This window comes from Pseudopipra pipra, chromosome 16 (assembly GCF_036250125.1).
Source record: "Pseudopipra pipra isolate bDixPip1 chromosome 16, bDixPip1.hap1, whole genome shotgun sequence".
NCBI classification, from domain to species: domain Eukaryota; kingdom Metazoa; phylum Chordata; class Aves; order Passeriformes; family Pipridae; genus Pseudopipra; species Pseudopipra pipra.
In genome coordinates, this window is record NC_087564.1 from 7,122,816 (window position 1) to 7,142,873 (window position 20,058).

The 20,058-nt window shown below is 40.8% G+C and overlaps 1 protein-coding gene across 2 annotated transcripts in view; it reads right to left on the reverse strand.

The window, feature by feature from the left end:
* Positions 1–370: 370 nt before the first annotated feature.
* SHISA9 (shisa family member 9) overlaps positions 371–20,058 on the reverse strand; it is a 172,641-nt gene continuing 152,953 nt past the window's right edge. For both annotated transcript variants that reach the window (XM_064672845.1, XM_064672844.1), the window contains one exon: positions 371–3,064. In XM_064672845.1, the coding sequence (XP_064528915.1) occupies positions 2,694–3,064 (371 nt within the window). In that variant the 3' untranslated portion in view covers positions 371–2,693. The remainder of the gene's footprint in view (positions 3,065–20,058) is intronic.

Here is a 20,058-nt window from a genome sequence, read left to right on the forward strand (position 1 = left end):
CTTTTTATTTTTGTTCCTCAAAACCATAGTTAACTGACCAAATGACAAAGGTGTGTGGTGCTTGGAGGCTTGCAGGGCTCAGGAGGCTTTGCAAGGCTTGCATGCCTTGGGTATATAATGTTACTTTGCATTTAACAGGCACTCACAGCATCATGCAATGGTTAAGGCTGGAAGGAACCTTAAACATCATGCAGCTCCTATATAATACATATAACGTGGCTGCTTTCCAAAGAACTTCTTGTTCACAATGGCAAACCTTCATTTGTGCTGAGGTGAACCCCACTGGCTGCAGGGAGAAGCTCCAGAACCTCAGTTAATTCTCAAAATTTGGCCCAATGATACTTGTTTAGGAATGAACCAGCAAGTTGGATTCACTTAGAATCAGTTTTATTGCCAGGTAAGAAATTCATATTAATATAGTGAATACATATGTTTACAAATAAACATTCTTAAAAAACAAACAAACATTTTATTGTAGGAAGTATTATTGGTATCATAAACTCTGTAGTTAACAAGTATTAACACGGGTTTACTTACAGAACATACAGTTACTAAAATATTTCCACATAAAATATGCTCAAGTTACACGAAACCTGTGTGAATTAGAGTGCAGCTGTAATGTGTATCTAAAGCATATGGATTAACAGCAACATTCCATAAAGGGTCAAATTAAGTCAGCCAGTTGTGAAGGCAATAAAGATTAAAGGAATAAAAGTAAGATAGTGGAGAATCTGGGTTGTGTGCAAAGTATTTGTCTTGTGGGCTTTGTCCACTTCTGATAGTCTTAAAACATAGGATCATAAAATTTAGCAGCACGCTTGTGGAGAGATACTGGTACTCTCAGGATGCAAATCAATCTCAATATAGCTAAAAAAAGGGTATCTCCATTCAACCAGATTTCAAATTCTTAGCCCTTGCATCCTTGACTAAGAAGAAGCACTGACAGTCAGTTGAATACAGTAAGAAACGCCGCTTCCAATTCTTCTTACAGCATAGCAGTTCTTACTCCTCCCTGCATGCTCTTCCAAAATGAATCTCCTGAAGAACTGACAGCTGGTGAGAATGCAACTGTAGTAAGACAGCTAGTTAGGATTTAGCCAAATGACTCGTTTTGGAGGAAGGGCAGGAATTTAAGTGAAAGACTGAATGTGTTGCCTGCCATCCCATCCCAACTCTGTCTCTTTGTGGATGTGCCAAAGCTTTTACAGGCCCAGGACTGTGAGTTTACTATCAGTGCCCAATTCAGGAGTGGTTTTACTCATATGAACAAGGCATCCTGCTCATCAGAGCCACAGTCAAGACCATGAGTCCAATTGTTTGTTTAGTTTAAACCCAGATCTCTTTGACGTTTGAGGCAAGACCATCAGACTCTTCCACCAAATAGTCCACCAAGAGGGAACGCCACTATAGAAAGCCAAACGATGGAGACAATATACCATAGAACATTTAGTTGAACTACAAAGAACTACCATGGCTAAAAGCAAATACAAAATGAGAGACTAGAGGGAAAAAGTTTAAATTGGGAAAATGAAGGGGCCAACTAAATAGTCTTGACTGTGCAACCACTGCATGGAGATGTAGTCCAGTTTCCCTTTGGGACAAACAGGGGAGGCTGAGCAGGGCAGAGCCCTTGTCATCCTTAGCCAAACATGAGGAAATAGCTTAAAGGAACAGAGGGGTCACTTTGAAGAACAAGACTGTCATTGAACAATAGTAATACAGTAAAGGCACCACCCACGCTTAGTTTCAGTCTGAAGCAGTTGAAGATAGGCAAAACATTTAGGTGAAGAAAAAATCCTGACAGTCTGCAAAGTGAGACTTGTTACCATCTGCCCGAAAACAGGAGGACTGAGAGGGAATGTTCTGATGCCCTTATTCCCCCAGCAGCTTTCTGTGTCATATGATATGTCTCTTCTTATTTTGGAGGTTCCCAAAAATTTCAAATCAAACGAAGTAAACTGAAATGAAATCTTCTGCTGTTTGTTATCATCCTGCAGAATTCTCTACCAGCCACAAAGGTCCCATATGCTCTTAATCATAACAGTCTTCATAAATTCCTTGTGAAATTGTCTTTGTCCCTTATTGTATATATTTTTTTTTTGCGTTCTCTATAGGATGGTGTGAAAGTACAATAATAGATGTTAGGGATTGTACCAAGATGTTTGCTCTTGGTTTTTCACAGGTCTAGGGATTATTAATAGGTTTTGTACAAAATTCCTCTCTGAAATGATATAATACAGTATATTGTTCTCTCTCTCTTCCTCTGTCTCAAGGCAGGAACATAGTGTAAATGTTTAAGCAGACGTAAAGTTTCTCTAGATTGTGCTACTTCTCATCATGGATTTTAGTTTCAAGTAAAAAAATTTAGTCACAAGGGTTTGTGTTCCACTGTGAAATACAAATGGAGTTTATAATTCAACCTTCAGTGTGTATTGCTGAATGGTATTAACCCACTCTTCGGCCTACCGTTGACTGGATACCAAGAGTGTCCAGGTGGAAGTTCCTTCCTTCCGTTTTCTTTTTTTTTTTTTTAATTTCCTTTTTTTTAAATTTTATATTTTTAAATTTCTTTTTTTTGCCTTCCGGTTGAGTGTTTGTGTCGTGTGTGTGTGTGTATTTGCGTGTGGTTTTTAAAGGATTTCCTTAAAAAAAGAAAAAAAAAGAAAAAAAGAAAAGAAAGAAAGAAAACAAACTCAAACAGTTACTTCTGTCTTGCTGTTGGTTATGAAGTATGGCTGTGGGCCCAGGTAGTGCTGGCTCCGGGTAGTCAGCGGGTCACTTAACGTCGGGTCTCCCATGCCGTGCTTGCCCTTGTTTGCGTACGCTTGCCGCCTCAGGGAGTGGTCGGTGGGATCCCAGGTCTTGTAGTGGGAATTGTAGCCCAGCGGGTGCGTGTGTATCTTGCCCAGCCTGGACTTCTGCCCGTTCTGCCTGGTGAGCCCGCTGTCGATGGTGTACGCCCGCTCGTCGTCCAGGCGCACGGGGTGCAGGGGCAGGCTCCCCTTGGCAGCCAGCTCGGCCAGGTGGCGGCGCTTGGTGTAGAAGTCATCGTTGACTTTGTCAGCTGTTTGGGTTGAGAAGGGGGAGAGACAAAAAAACCCCAGAGATCAGTTGGACACAATAAAAATGTTAAAGTTTACAGTTGGTCATGCCCAATCCCATCTACGGATCAGAACAGTTGCAGGTACATCAGGAGGAGAAAGTCATGCCTCCTCCCAGCCCTCCATTATTAAGGCTTTTCATATATGCAGACAAAACCCCGTTGCCCTGTAACAAAAGACTGTCTCTGCCCCAAAACACACAGGCTGTGCTGATGTTTACATTATGGGAAGAGGTCCTCTGGCATAGGAAATTTGGAAAGTGGACAGGAGTACACAGGCTTTCTTGGAAGCACTGCGGCATCTTGAGTTGCATTGTTGTATGAGAGCACGTCCCTTTAAATGCAAAGGGTCATGTGGGTGTTTAACCAAGCCAGGTTTCAGGTCTGGTACTGTGTGATGAGGGGGACCTGTTTTTGTTGAATAATGCCTTACGGCAAAATGAAGAATGGGATCTGTTCTTATAAATGGTTGGAAGGTCACTAATGCTTTATGAGGCTGAAAATACTTTGGGTTGTTGAAGGTTGGGTATTTACCCTGTAATTTTACAGACCATGAAAATCCTAAATTCCAGGGTCTGACATCATTTTCTGGGGTCAGTGCCACTAAGAAATACAGCGACAGCCCTGCCAACAAATACTGCATTGCAGTTCTCAAATCAGGACTTTGCCCTCTGCAATTTCCTAGACAAGTGTCTTCCAGTGCACGCGTTTGCTCAAGTTTGATTGTTGTTACTGCTGGCATTTGTTTGGCCTTGCTTGAAAGTATGAACCCTGCTCAAGAAGCTTAAGGCATTCTGCAGCAGTCCAGCAACTCATTTCAGTTTTGGGACCGAGTTTCAGGGGTTTAAGGGGAGATTAACTGAATTTCATTTTTTAAGATCTTGCCTTTTATGTAAAGAGGGTTTATTTTCGCCCTTGAAAAATTTAGATGTTTATTTAAGATAGTGCCAAATGCGTAGATCGACTCGCACGGTGCTGAGTTAATCAGCAGTGGTGTGCTTTGTGCTTTGAATATCTGATTGTGGCAGCCTGAATTTGACTTCTGCTGTGCCCTGGTAGATCCATCATTTTCCTTGAAGCTATGCCATGTAAGGCTTCTCTGCAGAAGTCTTGTACATGTAGCTGTCTGTACAGCTCAGCTCCTATTGCCTTCATGAGTAGGTTTTAAATTCCCTGCACTGTTTTTTGTTTAGCTTCCCTCTTTTTTTCTCTCCCCAGTATTCCTAGGAGGCTTTTGTTGCACTTTGAATTTTCTCCTTCTCTCTAGTTGTGAACTAGATCTTTATGCAAGGAGGGGAAATTCCCATGAGCACCAGATTAATCTTCAAGATGAGGTTTCAGTTCTGCCTCCTCCTTGTCCTGACCCCTCAACAGGGAGGAGTATTACCAAAAGCAGGTGCTATTTATCATCTCATGACAATTTTTGTATGATGACTGTGCAACTGGATTTTGCTCTTAAATCCTTAATTTCGTCATTAAAGAGGTGTTTCTTCTTCAATGAACTGAAATTGCTCTTGGCTGTGCTGTAAAGATGGGCTTTGTGTGTTTAGCCCACTTCCATCTGTTTCCTTTTTTAATAGTGGAGTGAATGTTTTTCTATGGCATACAGGTGTGCTCTGCTTTAAACACTTTGTTAATATTCACTGAATGCCACAGAACCACAGGTTGAATAAAAATGGGAGGGATATGGGTTGGCATTGCTAATTTCTCATTAATCTGTTATCAATAATTGAGAAAAATGATTGCAGAAAAGGCATTGTGAATATTCACACAAGTATTTATTTTTGTATATTTTTACATCAAAGGCACTGCCAGTGAGCTGGTTGGGGGTGCAAATTTCTCTGTCATATGACTTAGACTTTGTCTACGTATGAAAAGTCACACTAGTTTATATAATTTAAATTCTGCACAATTAATTATGTCCAGCTTTTAATATAGATACATTTCTATGCCTGTTTCTCATTTAGATAGCTTAATTTGCATACAAAAATTAAAAACCAAGCTAATCTCACATAAGATTAAATTTGTGAATTTGTACTTTTAATTTGTAGTTTTATTTTAGTTATGCTGCAGCAGTTTGTCTTACACAGCCGAGATCTTTAATCAGTTACGAGGTAAATAATGGCTTCTGTTCAGAGAGTAGCAGTAGTGATTAAGTTATGTAAATAATGACCAAAAATTGCAGATATTTGCATTGCCTGATTTTTTATGCTGTTCTTCTCATTTGCATGGCTAAATTAAAAAGGCCAAAACAAGCTCAAGCCATTTCCTCAGTTTCTTTTAATTTTTCCTCCCCTGGACCTTTTCTCATTGCCAGCATTGGTTCTGGGTCTCTGAATTTTGGTCCTTGCATTAGACATGGTACTCAGCTCCCCAGTCACATCAAGGCTGATGTCCTGCAGAAGAGACAATTGTTTTACTGCTGCATATAAAGAACACCCCCACTGGTAAAACCAAGGGAGGAAAAAATCAACCTCACAAGGGCTGTGCCTGTGACACATCTAAATTAATTTTGCTCTTGTGTATATTGCCATGTTATTATGTAAAATTTTCAACTCTTTGTTTCTTATGGAAGATCATAAAGTGAAATGATTAATTCTGTAAATGTGGGTACACTAAAGTTATTTTAACTAATATAGCCCCTAGGGACTATACAGTCCCTTTCTGGGGACTTCCCAACTATTGTCTGCAAACCAGGCTGAAGAGAACACGCCAGGATTGGATCTGGAAATCCTCATCAGCAAAGTCAAGCAGAAATGTGACAAACAGATGACCAAGGGCTGATTGCATGGGTTTGATGTGGCACTGCCAGTGTGGGAGAGCTGCTTTTTGTGTTTGTCCTCATCACATAATGGTTTGCAGGGTTTTGCCTGAGAATTTGCCATTTGCCCAGGCAATGCTAGCAGTGGAAGCCAACCTCTGTCTAAAGTTTTAGCCTCCCCAAAACTGTTTTCTTTCAGCTTGCACATAGGTGGGGGACAATACCACTGTAGCAAAACCAGCATTGATCAAACCAAATTGTTGAGTTGTTCCAAAGGGCTTTTGGCAAGTCCTGTAGCAGTCCTCATTCTTCCACTCTGACTACATCACAGGTTTTATAATAGCAGTGTGCTGTGCCTCAGTGTGAGGGACCTGATGCTACTAGTGCAGAAACAGGGTTTTTTATTTCTCATTTTCAAAGCACAAAATATTCAGAAGAGTAATACTGAGCATGGTGTTGTAACAAATGTTTTACCAAGGAAAGTATAATAATAGTATCCTGATGCCAACTACTTTAAAAATCAACTGTGAATCTGAGGGAGTTTGTTTTTCTTCTTAAGCAGACCCTATAAATATTTCATGGACTTTAAACATCCAAAGAGATGTTTTGGAGTTAGAGGATGCATTTATTATGTGACCTTAGGTACATGACTCAACTTCCCTCTGCCTTGGTTTCACCTGCTGTAGAAGGAACTGTTAGCACATGGGAGGAGGTTGTTGTGTTATGAGGCTGAATTGCTATTTGTAGAGTACAGTGAGATTTTGGATGAAAGGTGCTATAGAAGTGCCTTTTGCATTGGCTTCTGTTTGTTGATCAGTAAAAGGTATTTATAGATATCACTTGTGTTTGCAAAAGGAGTGAAGAACTAGAATTGCAACATTTGCCAAACAAACAATAGTAGAAGAAAGGCCTTAATTCAGAGCATTATTATTTGTGTCCCTTCCTCCTGGTAGCTAATGATAAAAATGTTCTCACTTGCAATATTTCTTTGAGGTTTTCACTTTAAGGTAATGCACCCACAATTTTTGTTACTTTTGTAGCTGTTCATCTGAAAAAAATGTTGAAATATGAATTTTTTTCCAACCTAAAGCAAATGCCTGGGAGGGGAGAGAACTTGGGCATTTGTTCCTGCTGTTCATGGAATGAGTAACTGAGTTAATACAGACATAGTGTCAGGATCAAAAGCAGGACTTCACCTTCCCAACTGAATATTTCAACTATTAAGCTGAAGAGATGCTTTCTGTTCCTTTGTCTTTCTTGACTAGTAAATCTTTTTTCTGCTTCACAGTGTGAGTTCATCAGGATGTGAATCTGGGTGGGGACCATCTCAGCAGAAGCTGGGATGCATCTTACTGGGGAGGGAATTCAGATTTGGCTCCCCCTCAGAGCAGTTGTACACCTGTGAGCTCCCCATCCCAAAGGCAGGGCACCCCACTCCTCGCTCCTATGAATCCAGCAGTGCCTTAGAGAGAGTGACCACGACTTATTTTGACCTTGACTTTGCTGGTACTGGGGTCAAATGTCTCAGACTGGGACTCTTGCCTTTTTCCTTGAATTTTGATTTTGAAAGGAGATGGCTACCAAGCTCCTTGGGATAGCAAGATCATGGAAATTCCCAGGACAACCACACTGACTGTAGGCTCATTTAGATGAAGTGACTAGAAAGAAATAGGCTTTTGTGACTGTAATGTGTGTTTTTCCTGAAGTTTCACCTTCCTGCCTAAATCTGTCACTAACAGAGACAAGCTTTTTTTTCCTTCTGTGACCAAACTTGAAAGTTTCACATATTTCTTCGTAATCCACAGTTCTATAATGAAAGCATGTAAACCAGTGAGACTCTTATGAAGTAAATACAAGATATGAGAATATGTTTTCTTGAATACCTGTGGCAAAACCTCTTGTAGCTGCCACAGGGCCAGAATTTCTCAGTTTCCCTGAGTTATCTGTCCTGTGAGGAGATCCTAAAACTGTGTAATGTTGTTCTGTTCCCCAGCTTAAGTAATCTTCAGGGTCACCATGTAACCACTTGTGGCACAGAGTCAGGGAGACATGCATTAGCATTGTGCAATGCTTTCTTTTTCTTGTAAAATATTGCAGGGTTTTTAACTCTCTTCCTCCTTGACAATGCTCTTATCTTTGTGGGTCCATAAAATGGCTCTGAATACTTGCACCACGTCTCACAGCTCTTGGAGAAATATGCTCTCCTCAAAGACAATTCTGTCCCACAGCTTTTGTGAAAGTAGGCACCTGGGAGTGGGAAGAAGTCTCTGAAGTGAGAGAAGAGAATCCACAAAGGAGTGAGCCCTTATAAAAGCTCTAAAGACATTAAAAAACTAAAACAAAAACCCAAACACAAACTTCAATGAGAGCTTAAGAGTCACAGTCAGAAGATACAAAAATACATAGGGAACACCATCTCTCAGTAGATGTTTCAAAAATGGTTTTTTGTCTGAACATATTTTAAGAAGTACTTTCTGAAATGCAGAGCTTTATTCCAGCCAGAAAGAGACAGTATTTCAAATTAAGGGCTAGAGATGCAGAAAGCAAGCCAATAGAAAGTGCTGGGGGACAGGACAGCAATGAAACTGGTACAATGACACCCCAGATAACAGCTAAACCCCACTAACTGCCGGTGTGGGGATGTTTGCTGTGTAACACCGAGGCTGTCCCCATGTAATATTTAACAGTTTATAACAAGGCTTTACTTCTACAGCCCTGAGTTTGCTGAGACGTGGGTGTAGTTACCTGAAGCTATGGGAACCTTACATTTCTCTAAGTAATGAAAGTGAAAACTCAAGGAAAGACAAAAGGGTAATGAATCCTGACTCAGAGACAACACGAGAAATTTGCCCAGGGAAATATTAGGATGCTGCCTTTGGTGGTGCTGTTTATCCTGTCTGAATGTGTGATTGCTTATTCATTTGCCTTTCCAAGCTGGCATCTAAGACAATATGTTCAAAGGCTTCCAAGGTATAAACCAACTCTATGTGAGAGTTCTTGCAGGGTTTTATCTGAAAATCAAAGAAGTATCATTTGTAAACTAGCACAACTTTATTCTTGGCTGAGGGGAAAAAATAGCAAGGACAGAGTTCATATTAACTGTGCCCAGGTAGGAACTGAATCCAATGAATTAATGCAAAAGTGTGTTCCATACAGTAAAACAAAGAACTAATGACCTGTCATTTGAATTAGGGGGTTCACCAACCATCATGGACCGTAAAAGAATTTGCTTTGCATCACATGAAGTCTTTTGGCAAACAGAACACATCTGGATGATTCAGGCACATGTGACTGTTTTTTGTAATGCCAGCAGTGGGCAGGATGATGGGACAGATGTCTGTGGCCAAGGAGAAGGAGTGGAGCTACTCCATGGTGGGTCACTAGTTGTTCTCATCTCACAGGCACTGGGGTGGCAACTGTGTGTGTACAAGGTGGGGCAATTTGAAACCATACCAAATTCTAAGAAAGGGCAAAGGGCCTTTAAAATCATTTTTGCAGCCCTCCTTCTCCATTCTTGTATCGATTTCTGAAAATTCAGAATTCAGGCTGTGGCCTGCAATGCATTGATTTCTATCCTAAATATTTGGCTTTCTTCTCCCAGAAGTTCTAATACCATTTTGCCTTTATTTAAGACATTCTGAAAAGGAAGACAATATTTTATGTCTTTGGATTTTTTTCTATGGTTTTTATTCCCTATTACTGACAGAGGTAAAGAAAAATTCATAATGCATAGAACCTCCCATAAATTACTTTCATAAATTTTGTAGAACCTACTTTTTGTGGCTCTGTGCTATTCCTCTCCTGGCCCCCTTTAGCACTTCATTTATTTACTCATTTCTTACAGTGATCTGGAGAGAGACCAAGCACGAAAAGACATTCCATATCAACCTTTTCTTCTGCAGGCATTGTTTGAAAAGAGCTTGTCCACCTCCAGACACAAGACTACATTTATTTTCCCAGTGAAATAAAATTCTTTCACGATATGAGACACGAAGAAAGATAAATATGTAGGCCCAAACATCTCTTTTCTTCTAGCGATTATTTTCATGATGGTTCTGAAAGGCTGAAGAGGCCAGAATATTTCTGGGTTCTGAGATGCATTAGGAATGGTTTAGAACTGGAATGTAATTAGACTTGGTAAGGAAAGCCTCCAGTCTCAGCAATGTTCTCTTTAACCACTCCAGTGAAATCTGCTGCTTGGCTGGGAACACCGAGACAGATTTTGATGAACTCCTCAGGCATCAGACATCCTGGGTGGCTCCTCATACCCAGGGTTATCATTCCCTGGAATGCCAGAGTAGCCACATGGCTCTGAGCAGAAGCCTTGTCTGACAGCATGCCAAAAAGCACAGCACTGCAAAGGCTATTTTTTTTTTTCTTTTTCCAAGTGTTTATTTACTGTGTAAGTTTAGGCAGGTTTCTCCTTGGACATGTAAACAGATTTTTCTAGTTGGGCTTTGTATATTGACTGCATTGATTTACATAGTATTAAATTGCAATATTTATGATTCAGTTTTGCAAAGTGCTGCAGTGATATTGTGATTTGGTTTTGACCAAAATGCTCCAGGCACACACACATTCTACCTGATAGAGAGACCAGTGGCATGCAGAATACTGGAGTCTAACCAGTTTAGGAAAAATAAAGTTTTTCTGACCAGCCAAAATCAATAGGTCCTGTCACCTGGAAACAAATGGTGGCTACATCATGTTTAATTAACATTAGAATTGTAAATATTTTCAGGAAACCTGAAATCTGTTGCATGTGGATAGACAAAGATCACACTACTTTGTTGTATTCTGGAGTGATTTAATGTTTTAAATTTAAGCGTCAGTGTGGTAAACTACTGGTTCAGTATCGTGCAATGAATGATAAACTTGAGAAGGAAATAAGACTGCCAGTTCTATTCTTGATCCAAGGAATGAAATTGTAAAAGAAGTATAAGAGAATTATGTATTTAAATCTCTGATTTTCTTTGCAAATGCACTCAGTGGCTGTCCTGTAACTGTAAATCTTTTTTTGTCATTATTTTTTTTCCTAAAGGCCTCTAAGCTCATGGCTTTCATGGCATCCACGATGGCAAATAACTATAAAAATTTCTACTGTGGAATATTTATTTCGTTTTATCTCATTTAAGCACATTTATCAGTTTGAGTTTTACTGAAAACCTTATATATGGTAAGAAAACTTGCCTTTTGAAACAGGAACTATCCAAGGAGCCATGCTGTCATGCTTAACTCGTGAATAAAGCATGACTGCAGCATAAACTGATTATAGGAAAGGAGGGTTTGGTTTGCTTTCTACCAGTGCTGTCCGAAGCCAAAGAGGTTAACACTTAGGAGATTTGCTTAAAAGGCTTCTTCCACTTCTTCCTGGGCTAATCTTGCTTGCTTTTTCACTGCCTGGTTTTTAATGCTTCTCAAGCACATCAGCTGGGATGAGTCTGGTTGTGTGCAGAGTTTGCAGCAGAGCTCTCACACCTCAACAAGACCGTGAACCTGTTTGTGACCTGGTTGGCCGGGGAGCACCCTCAGAGTGTTTGAGGGCAGAGCTCCTGACCCCTCCAGGGGCACGACTTCCTTCTGCATTTGGGGCACCCTCAGAGTGTTTGAGGGCAGAGCTCCTGACCCCTCCAGGGGCACGACTTCCTTCTGCATTTGGGGCACCCTCAGATGTTTGAGGGCAGAGCTCCCTGACCCCTCCAGGGGCACGACTTCCTTCTGCATTTGGGGCACCCCCAGAGTGTTTGAGGGCAGAGCTCCTGACCCCTCGAGGGGCACGACTTCCTTGTGCACTCGTGTGCAGAGTGTGCAGCCCTGTGCAGTGAGAGGCCCTGCCCGTGCAGGCAGAGCCGTTCCGGCAGCGCGCACAGCCTGGCTCCTGGGATGGAGCGGAGCAGGTGGGCTGGTCTGGCAGGCTGCACACGGGCTGCTATGTGGGTCACCTCACACAAACACTCCACTCCACTCTGCAGTGGGATTTAGCATCTAAAAATGCGGGTTTGTTTCTCCTTGAGGTGCCAATCCATCTTACTTAACGCTGACTGAGAAAGCTGTTATATTCCTGACCACGTTTATTTGTAATAACTGTTCTTAGCATGGACCTAATTTCATTTTTTTTCACACATTGCTGTTGGCATTCTTCTGTGTGCTGAATTTCATTTTCAGTCTCAATACTTTTTATTAGATGGTTTTGTTTCTCTTAGTATGCTGTTGGTTATAGCTCTTAAATGTGTGTCTGAATCAGCTATAAATCACCTACAAATACTGGTTGTGATGCCATGGGAAGCTCTTTGAGGACTCAGAAGACCCAATTCAGGTCTCTGAATGTGTAATTACGATGTGCTTTTAGTGCTGAAATAATCCTGTGTTTTTCTGTCTTTCAACTGGCATCATACTGGATTTGCACTATTATTTCTGAATATGAAGAGAGGCCTAAAGGGTTTTTGAACTGTACTGGTGGAAGTAAAAAAAAATCCCAGTGATATAAAATTTTTTTTTTTGCGTAATTTATTTTTATTTGATCTGTTTCTTAACTGCTATAATTTAAAAGAATTTTTAACAATTGTTTTGGATTGAAGTTGATTTTTTTTTCCAAAATAATTGTGGCGTGAGTTGTTTCTATTACAAAGTTATCATTGTCTAGTCTTTTTGCCAGGAGAGAAAAGAAAGTTTGTAATTCCATAGCTGTACTTGCACATACTCAGTGCTGTATTCCATAGCTGCACTTCCACATATTCAGTGCTGTATTCCATAGCTGTACTTGCACACATTCAGGTCTGGTTTTTTCTTCTCTCTTTCTCCTCTTCCTGCCTCCTCCTTTTACACTCCATGACATTTATGTTATTAAAGTCTTGTGAATAGTTGCCAGAGGTTCCCAAACTAGAGATGTGTCAAACTGAAAAGAACTGGTGTTCCCTGGCAATTCCCAAACCTGCAGTGTCAGAAGGAAATGAGTTTCCTGTGGCTTTCATGCATGTTGGGCAAAGTCACAGCAAAGCAGCAGCACTGCCTGCTCTGCACAGAACCCTCGGAGTAGCCTCTGCTGAAAGGCAGAGCCCCTGGGAGTGACAGCCAGCCCAGGCAGAACGGGGACTGAAACTCATTTCAATGAATATTTAATAGTGCACACACCCAGGACTTTGCCATAGCAGAGTGTACAGCTCCTACCTCTGCCCTCTTTCCCAGGAATTGCAATCACAACCATCGCTTGTGGAAATGAGAGCCAGCAGTGCTGAGCTGCAGCTCTGCCTCCCCCACTGGGACAGGGCCCTTGCTGATTTTCACAGGAGCACCTTCCATAGCCTGGAAAGCTTTACAGACTTTCCCACTACCAAAATTGCCTGTTGTACTTCATATTGTCTTTAGAATGGGGGGGGAGGGGGGTCTATCACCAGTAAAGTTGTGAGGTTTGATCATTTGGCACCTCTGACAACCTCTTGCAGAATATCAGATGTTGAGCACATGTATGAAACTCCTACTGCAAAAATATTGCCATAAATCACCTACAAAGCTAAGAGTGTGGAAGGAAAAATGAGTGGAGGATGTTCAGAACAGCCAGTGCAATGTGGAGGCTCCGTGGTGGGAACTGTAAAAGCCACACTTGAGAGTAAATCCAGACTTCAGTTGGGATCCTGTGGCGTTGCTGGTTTTCTGCAAGTGTTCACCATTGGTTTTGTATCTTTATGATCAACCTCTACACTTAAATAATTGATATAAAACTTGCATTGCAGAGTGAGAGGTAGGTTTATATACAGAGGCATGTTTATATTGCAAACTCAAGCAGTTGCAGAGAAGGATATTTAAGAAGGGATGCAAATGAAAATGCTTAACATTGTTAGACTTCGTCTTCCCGCGAGCTGAGCCTTGTTTTCCAGTGGTTCACTTTTATTGCCTAAGCACAAAGTTTCTCTCACTCATGTCTTTACATCTCTTAATGTGTAAAAAAACCCTCATGCATAATTCATCAGCATTTCATAGAAACAGGCTGGAATAATCCGGGCTTGATTTGGATTTAGTTGTTTTCTTCCTGTGCCGTCGCTGATCCCGACAGATGGAAACAAGCCTGGTTACTGTGAGCTGGTGGCCTCTGAAGGCTCCAGTCTCCAAAGGCAAGAGACAAGCAAAAGACAGTAAAAACCCTGAAAGCCTTCATTCCCTGGTGCTCAGCTGGGCTCATGGTACTGTTATTTTAGATTCCTCCATTGTGTCATTTAGAAAGGAGAAAATAACTTTTCGTTTCGTTTTGCTTCACTATCACATAATAAGGATTTTTAAAAATCAACTAGTTCCCAGAGAACCAGCCTAATTTTTAGTGGGAGGGTGTGAGTTCTCTCACTGGTGGATTGTGGAGTAGTGTTTATAAGCTGAGCTTTTATGAATTAGTGATTATGAATTTTGGTTATGGTTTAATTTTCTCTATTTTAAAATACATGCTGATAACAAGAAAAAATGGCTGTTTCTCTGTTGCAGGGAAACCACTGTAGGGAGTGTGGGTGGAAAGAATATTAATTTCAAGAACAAGAATTAGAATGCACAGATTTAAATTTGCAATTTTGGCATGAAAAATAGGTTAAGAATTTAATACATTGTTATGAATATTCTTTGACCACCATATAACCAGGTAGTAGACCAAATTCAGACAAAACCAAATTCACTAGATGTCAGAGATAAACTAAAGGGACCTGAAGATCAGATTTCCTTTCTTTCACAAGTTCACTGTGTTGTTCAAGTCTAAGAAATGAGACAATATGGATGGCAGTGTTCAAGGGCATCTTATTTTGGTGTTAAAACTGCTTTTTGTAAAAGAAGGGCTATTTGCAGTTTCTTCCAGCAGCTTAGATGTAGCTTCTGCCAAGAGCAACATATCCCTAAAGTTCCCTTTTCACAGGTCCATCTGTTTGCTAGAGGATGGCTTGGGCAATGGCTGCTGGAATGTCTGACTCCTCACAGCACAATTCCCCAGCCTTAGAAAGAATAGCTCCCTGTTTTTACAGTAAAATGTTGTTTTTTAAAAGGCTGAAAAAGATTGTCAGCAAAGCAGATGATTTTGCTCAAGATGCTGAGGCTTTGCACAAACAACATATTTATAATTAAAATATGGGCACCTCACTGGAAGAAGAAATGAGTGTGCTGGATGATAAAATAGGCAAATATTTTGATCAGGACTCCCCAAGCATTTTTTATTTGCCTATGACAAAGTGCCTATGGGTATTAAAGCCAATTGGGCAAATGACAGAGGTAACAAATTATTTAGTGGAAGCAAGAAAAGGTCTTGAAATTCCATCTGAATGCTCTGGGCAGGATTTGAAGTTTGGTGGTCTCAGCAGAAGACATGGATGAAACAAGTGATGCACTTCATCTAGCAGGGGGATTGGTACAGTGAGTGCTGCTTGGCTTTGCTCCTGTGCCTGAAGGAGAAGCAAGGATTAAAATATGAAAAACTCCCTTAACAAATGAACACTGAAAAGCTTCAAATTCTCCAGCCACGCTGGGCTAAGTAAATAATAAGAATAAAAAGACACCAAGCTTTCACATTGTACTTCCTTGAGACAGATGTGGAATTCCAGTGTGGAATTGGGCAGATCGCCTAGTCTGGCATTATTCATGACACTGAACATACCTCCAGATGTATGAAATCATTAACTGAATCGCCCTCTGGATCTTACAAATGATGCATGAAGCTGTACTTCCCTGGCAGTTTTTGTGGTGTTAAATCCAGGGAGCTACTCCCATGTCCCAAATTCCTTTTGATCCGTCTTTGTTGTAACTGCTCATGGAAGTAGTAAGGGAAAATTTCTTACTCTTTGAAATGAAAACACAGTTTCTTTTTAAGCCTTCCAAAGAAAGATGAATATTTACCTATCAGTGTAACGGTGTGGTTGGGATAGGAAAGCAAAATAATACAAACATATTGCATCCACTAATTCTGTAGTTCTCCTTTTTCTGAAAGTGGACTGTATCAACCCCCATGAATGCATGGGCAGGTGTGTTGTGTCTTTCCATTTTTCCAAATACAGTGTTTCTTTCCAGCCCAGAGCTCAGTGAACTACAGGGAATGGTACAGAATCTCATCTTGTGATGAGTTGGGTATCAGATCCTTAGGAGATTGTTGTGAAGTCACTTTTATTCTCAAAAGGTAGATCTTGTATCAGCATAGACTTCCTGTCATTTCCATGGAAAGAGAAGGTGTGAATCTTAAGAAAAGGCAGTAACAAATGTCCCATCAGACAGGAGGATGCTTCAAAGATAACAGCCCAGAGCTAACTTTGTGGTGAGGATCCTTCTGTGTGTGTAGAGGACACACAACCAGGGCAGTTTTCTCCCATGCTCCCCCTTTTTGAGGAAGAAGCTGCCTTGTGCACTGGCACACTTGTGGCCACACGATTTTCTGCAGGGACCTAACCAGGAGATATTTATTCTTTGAGTGTCATATTTGCAGAATCTCACTTTGCAGTTTTGCAACTGCAAGCAGAGCTGGAGCACTGTCTAATGTTTCCTTTGGGATCAAAGAACTGTGCAGCTCCAAGAAATGCTGGGAGCTGTAGACTCAGAGATGTGACGGTGGGTCTGCTGCCAATTATATTCTCCTTCTAGCCTCACTATATCCAATCAATTAGATCTGATTTAATCCCACAGGAGACTAACAAATCCCAGCATCAGGGAAGGCTTTCCAGGTCTGTGTTTCAGGGAGGAATTCTGTCTATTGTATTTTTTTTTTTTTTGGCATAGTCATGTCCAGTCAATTTATCAAAGGTTTGTGTGTGTGTGTGAGAAGGGAAGAAGAAAGCTTATGAAAGAAATATAAAATCACGTTAAACTGTATAAATACTTGTATTCACAGCTTTTACTTGCATGTCTGTGCACCTCTCCAGTAGCTGAGTGACCATTTTCCCAGGGATTTAGAAGTTTGGTTTGGGATATTTTTTAATTTCTGCAAGAAATTCTAAAGAAAGTTTGTACCTTTGCACTCCCAGGAAGTGAAAATTAAGGAAAGAAAATTAACTGTTACTGAGCCAGGTTCGCAGAACAGTGAGACTGAATAAATAGAACTAATACCTCAGGATAATGAGGCCAGTTTGAGCTTGAGGAAACTCTTATTAAGCAACAGGATGGGCTAAAACTCTTACAGTTTAGCAGAGTGGAATTTGTTGGATTGTTCATGCTTTCCAAATGAATGTCCAAATGATGTGCATAAAAATTTGTGATGAGCTACCTTTGGATGTCCTGGGACTTGAATTTCATAAAGGTGTTCAGCTACAAGATCTCCATCCACTTGTAGCTTTAGGCATGTCAGTGTTGCTTAAATGAGCAATAACCATCTAAGCATGGAGTAAAAACATGGTTGATGAACTGGAAGCAAGAATAATTTATGCAGAAAAACCTCTTTCTGCACTTTTCACATAAATAATCAAAAAATGCAAAAGCACTGAAGGAAATGAGGATCATGTTGTCTCAGGTGACCAAAAAATCAAAATATCTGAATGCTGGGTGTTTATGGCCACACAACATTCAGTGACCATTTTTCTGGGACTGCTCTTGGAGCTTGTTAACCCTTTTCACTCAGATAGTCTCTCAAAATTTGGCACTGTTGACAAGAGATTCAGTGACTTGAAAATGGAAAAATAATGGATGAAGAGAGTGCACCTATCAGTAAGTCAGGTCAGTCAGATAGTCAGAGATGCTGAGTGATAGACTTCTTATCTATTCATTCAGGAAATGTGTGTTGCTCTCCTCATTTCCAAGTGATCCTCTGCCTTCTGCTCATTACTGCTCCGTGGTTTATGTGCCAAGGCAGAAGGAGAGCAAAATTCTAGTGCAGTGAGGAAACCAGCAAGCAGATCTCTGCTCACTGTTACCTTGTTGTGCTCCAAGGACTCATCTGAGAATATAAAATAGGCACAGAATGTCCTCACATCATTCAGAGATGTAAATGCCAGCAGACAGCAAGGGGAAAAGGTGAATTTGGTCAGCAGCCATGGCCAGTCCTTAAGGAGTTCCAAAGGCTACAACAAATAAAGAAACTCCTAACAAGAAATGAGGAAAACATCCTCTTCCATTGACTGTATAAGGGTTTGGCTGTGCAGTTTGAACTCATTCCCAGAAAAGTATTTGTATTTTTAAATAAAATGCATTCACATTGGCCTTTTCTACTCTTTTCTCCCCTGTTGTGCTGAATCAGGCACTCTGCACTTGCCATGTTGCACTGCACACATGCATGAACAGTCCAAATTCCAGCTGCACTCTGCTAAGTTGCATCCTTTGGAGGCTGGGGTGTAGCTTTAAAACAGGGATCAGCTTGGCCTCACCACCAAAGTATGGATCATTCTTATTCAGTAACACAGTGCAAATTAAGAGCAAGGGCAGTGTTGTCTCTTGTTTCCACAAGCACTTGAATCCTCACTGAATTTGATGGAGGTCCTGAACATGATCAAAACAGAGATTACTGTGACTCGCTACTTTTCCGTGAAGTGAATTTTCACAGCAGTCAGTCACTGAGGAATGAGTAGCTCACTTCTAAAATTAGCCAAATTTTTAGGACATCTGTAGTTCAGAGGAAAGCAGCTGTGTAGAAATTAATTTAAAACTGCCTCTGGTAAAGCTTCACTTTTTCAGTTATCTAAACTTCTTACCACTTATGGCCACATTCTGATGAGTGATGTTAATGTACCACAGCTACAGTTGCTACAAAGCAGCAGCAGTGCTTCTTCCTCCACCCTCAGCCCCCCATTAAAGAAAAGGGTTAAGCACAGTGGCTACACCCAAACAATGGGCTCGTGCAGAGTAAGGGGCACTTAAATGAATGTGGTTTGCCTCAAACGGATGGGGAAATATAGAACAAATCCCTTATAAATTTCTGTTGTGGCAAATGAATACACCCTCAAGCCACTGTCAATGAATGCAAAGGGAACAGGACTACACACACTCGTTGAGCTGCTCTGGGGATCCATGAATATGACTCTGAATGTGAGCAGGCAAAAAGTGCCTTCACCCTGTGACACGAATACCCGGCCAGGGCAAACTCAGTCGGTGTCAGTTTGTTCAAAAGATGTTGTCAGCTTCAATTTGTATTGGTGGGCTTGATGTAGGCCAGGTCCTATTTCCTCTCAGAGCCCTCATAAAGCCAGTCTGAACTCTGCCATGTGCAGTCTGCATTGCTTGATGTCAGTGGGTCACAGACCCAGGCCTGGCTGGCATCGTGGAAAAACCCCTTTGTGATCTTGGGATGTGCTCAAGAGCTACTCTTGGGAGGAATCGTGGACTCGAGAGTCTGAAAATGGCTGAAAACTAAGTGTGTTTAATTCTTGTTCCATGTGTCCAGACAGAAGGTGCAAATGTATAACAGTTTCAAAATCTCCATTGTTTTCTGCTGAAAAGTTTGGATGCAGCACTTTTGTACTTGTGAGAACTCACCTGCATCTAAAACTTGGCTAATGGGGTCTGAGACTGGCAGATCTATGGGGGAAAAAAGAGAGAGGGGATAGGAAGGATAGGGGGAAAGCATGGGAAAATGATACAATCCTCTTGGAAGAAAATGTCCCTGAAAGTTATGTTTAATTCAGTCTAAGATTCTGAGAGGCATTATACAACTTCTGAGCTGAAGTGCACAATCTTTCAGGGTTCATTTAACTGTGTAGTTATAATCTAGCTGTTTTAAAAACCTGTCCTCAGACACACAAGAAATATCTAGGTTCTAATTTAGTAATTTTTTTTAAAAGGTACATTCAGTGGCTCTTGGGCAGATGAGAGAAGTTTCTCACAGTGTTTCATCTCTCATTTTATTATGCTTAAGTACCTTTTAGCTTTGATGATTGGCTTGACCTAAATTGACATCTGAAAAAGCAGCCTGATATCAGCGCATAAATCTGTGATAATCACCACATCATTACACAGAACCACCTTTTGAAGAGGGAATTGTAAAGCTACTCAGTATTCAAAATTCAGCAGAAAGCTATTAACCCTTGTTTTTATAAATAGATTTTAAAATACCACTTGTAAGGAACACAACTGAGAAGCTCTAAAGCAAAACTAAACTATTTGAGATGGGACTTTGATGTACATTTCATTGGAGTTCTGCTCCCCTGAAATGCAGATAACGCAAAGTCTGTTTGTGCTGAAAAGTTTTTCTGGTGTGATGAATACTAGATTCTTAAATCAGAATGTTCTCAGCTGTTCTGCTGTTTTTCTGAGATAAATATCT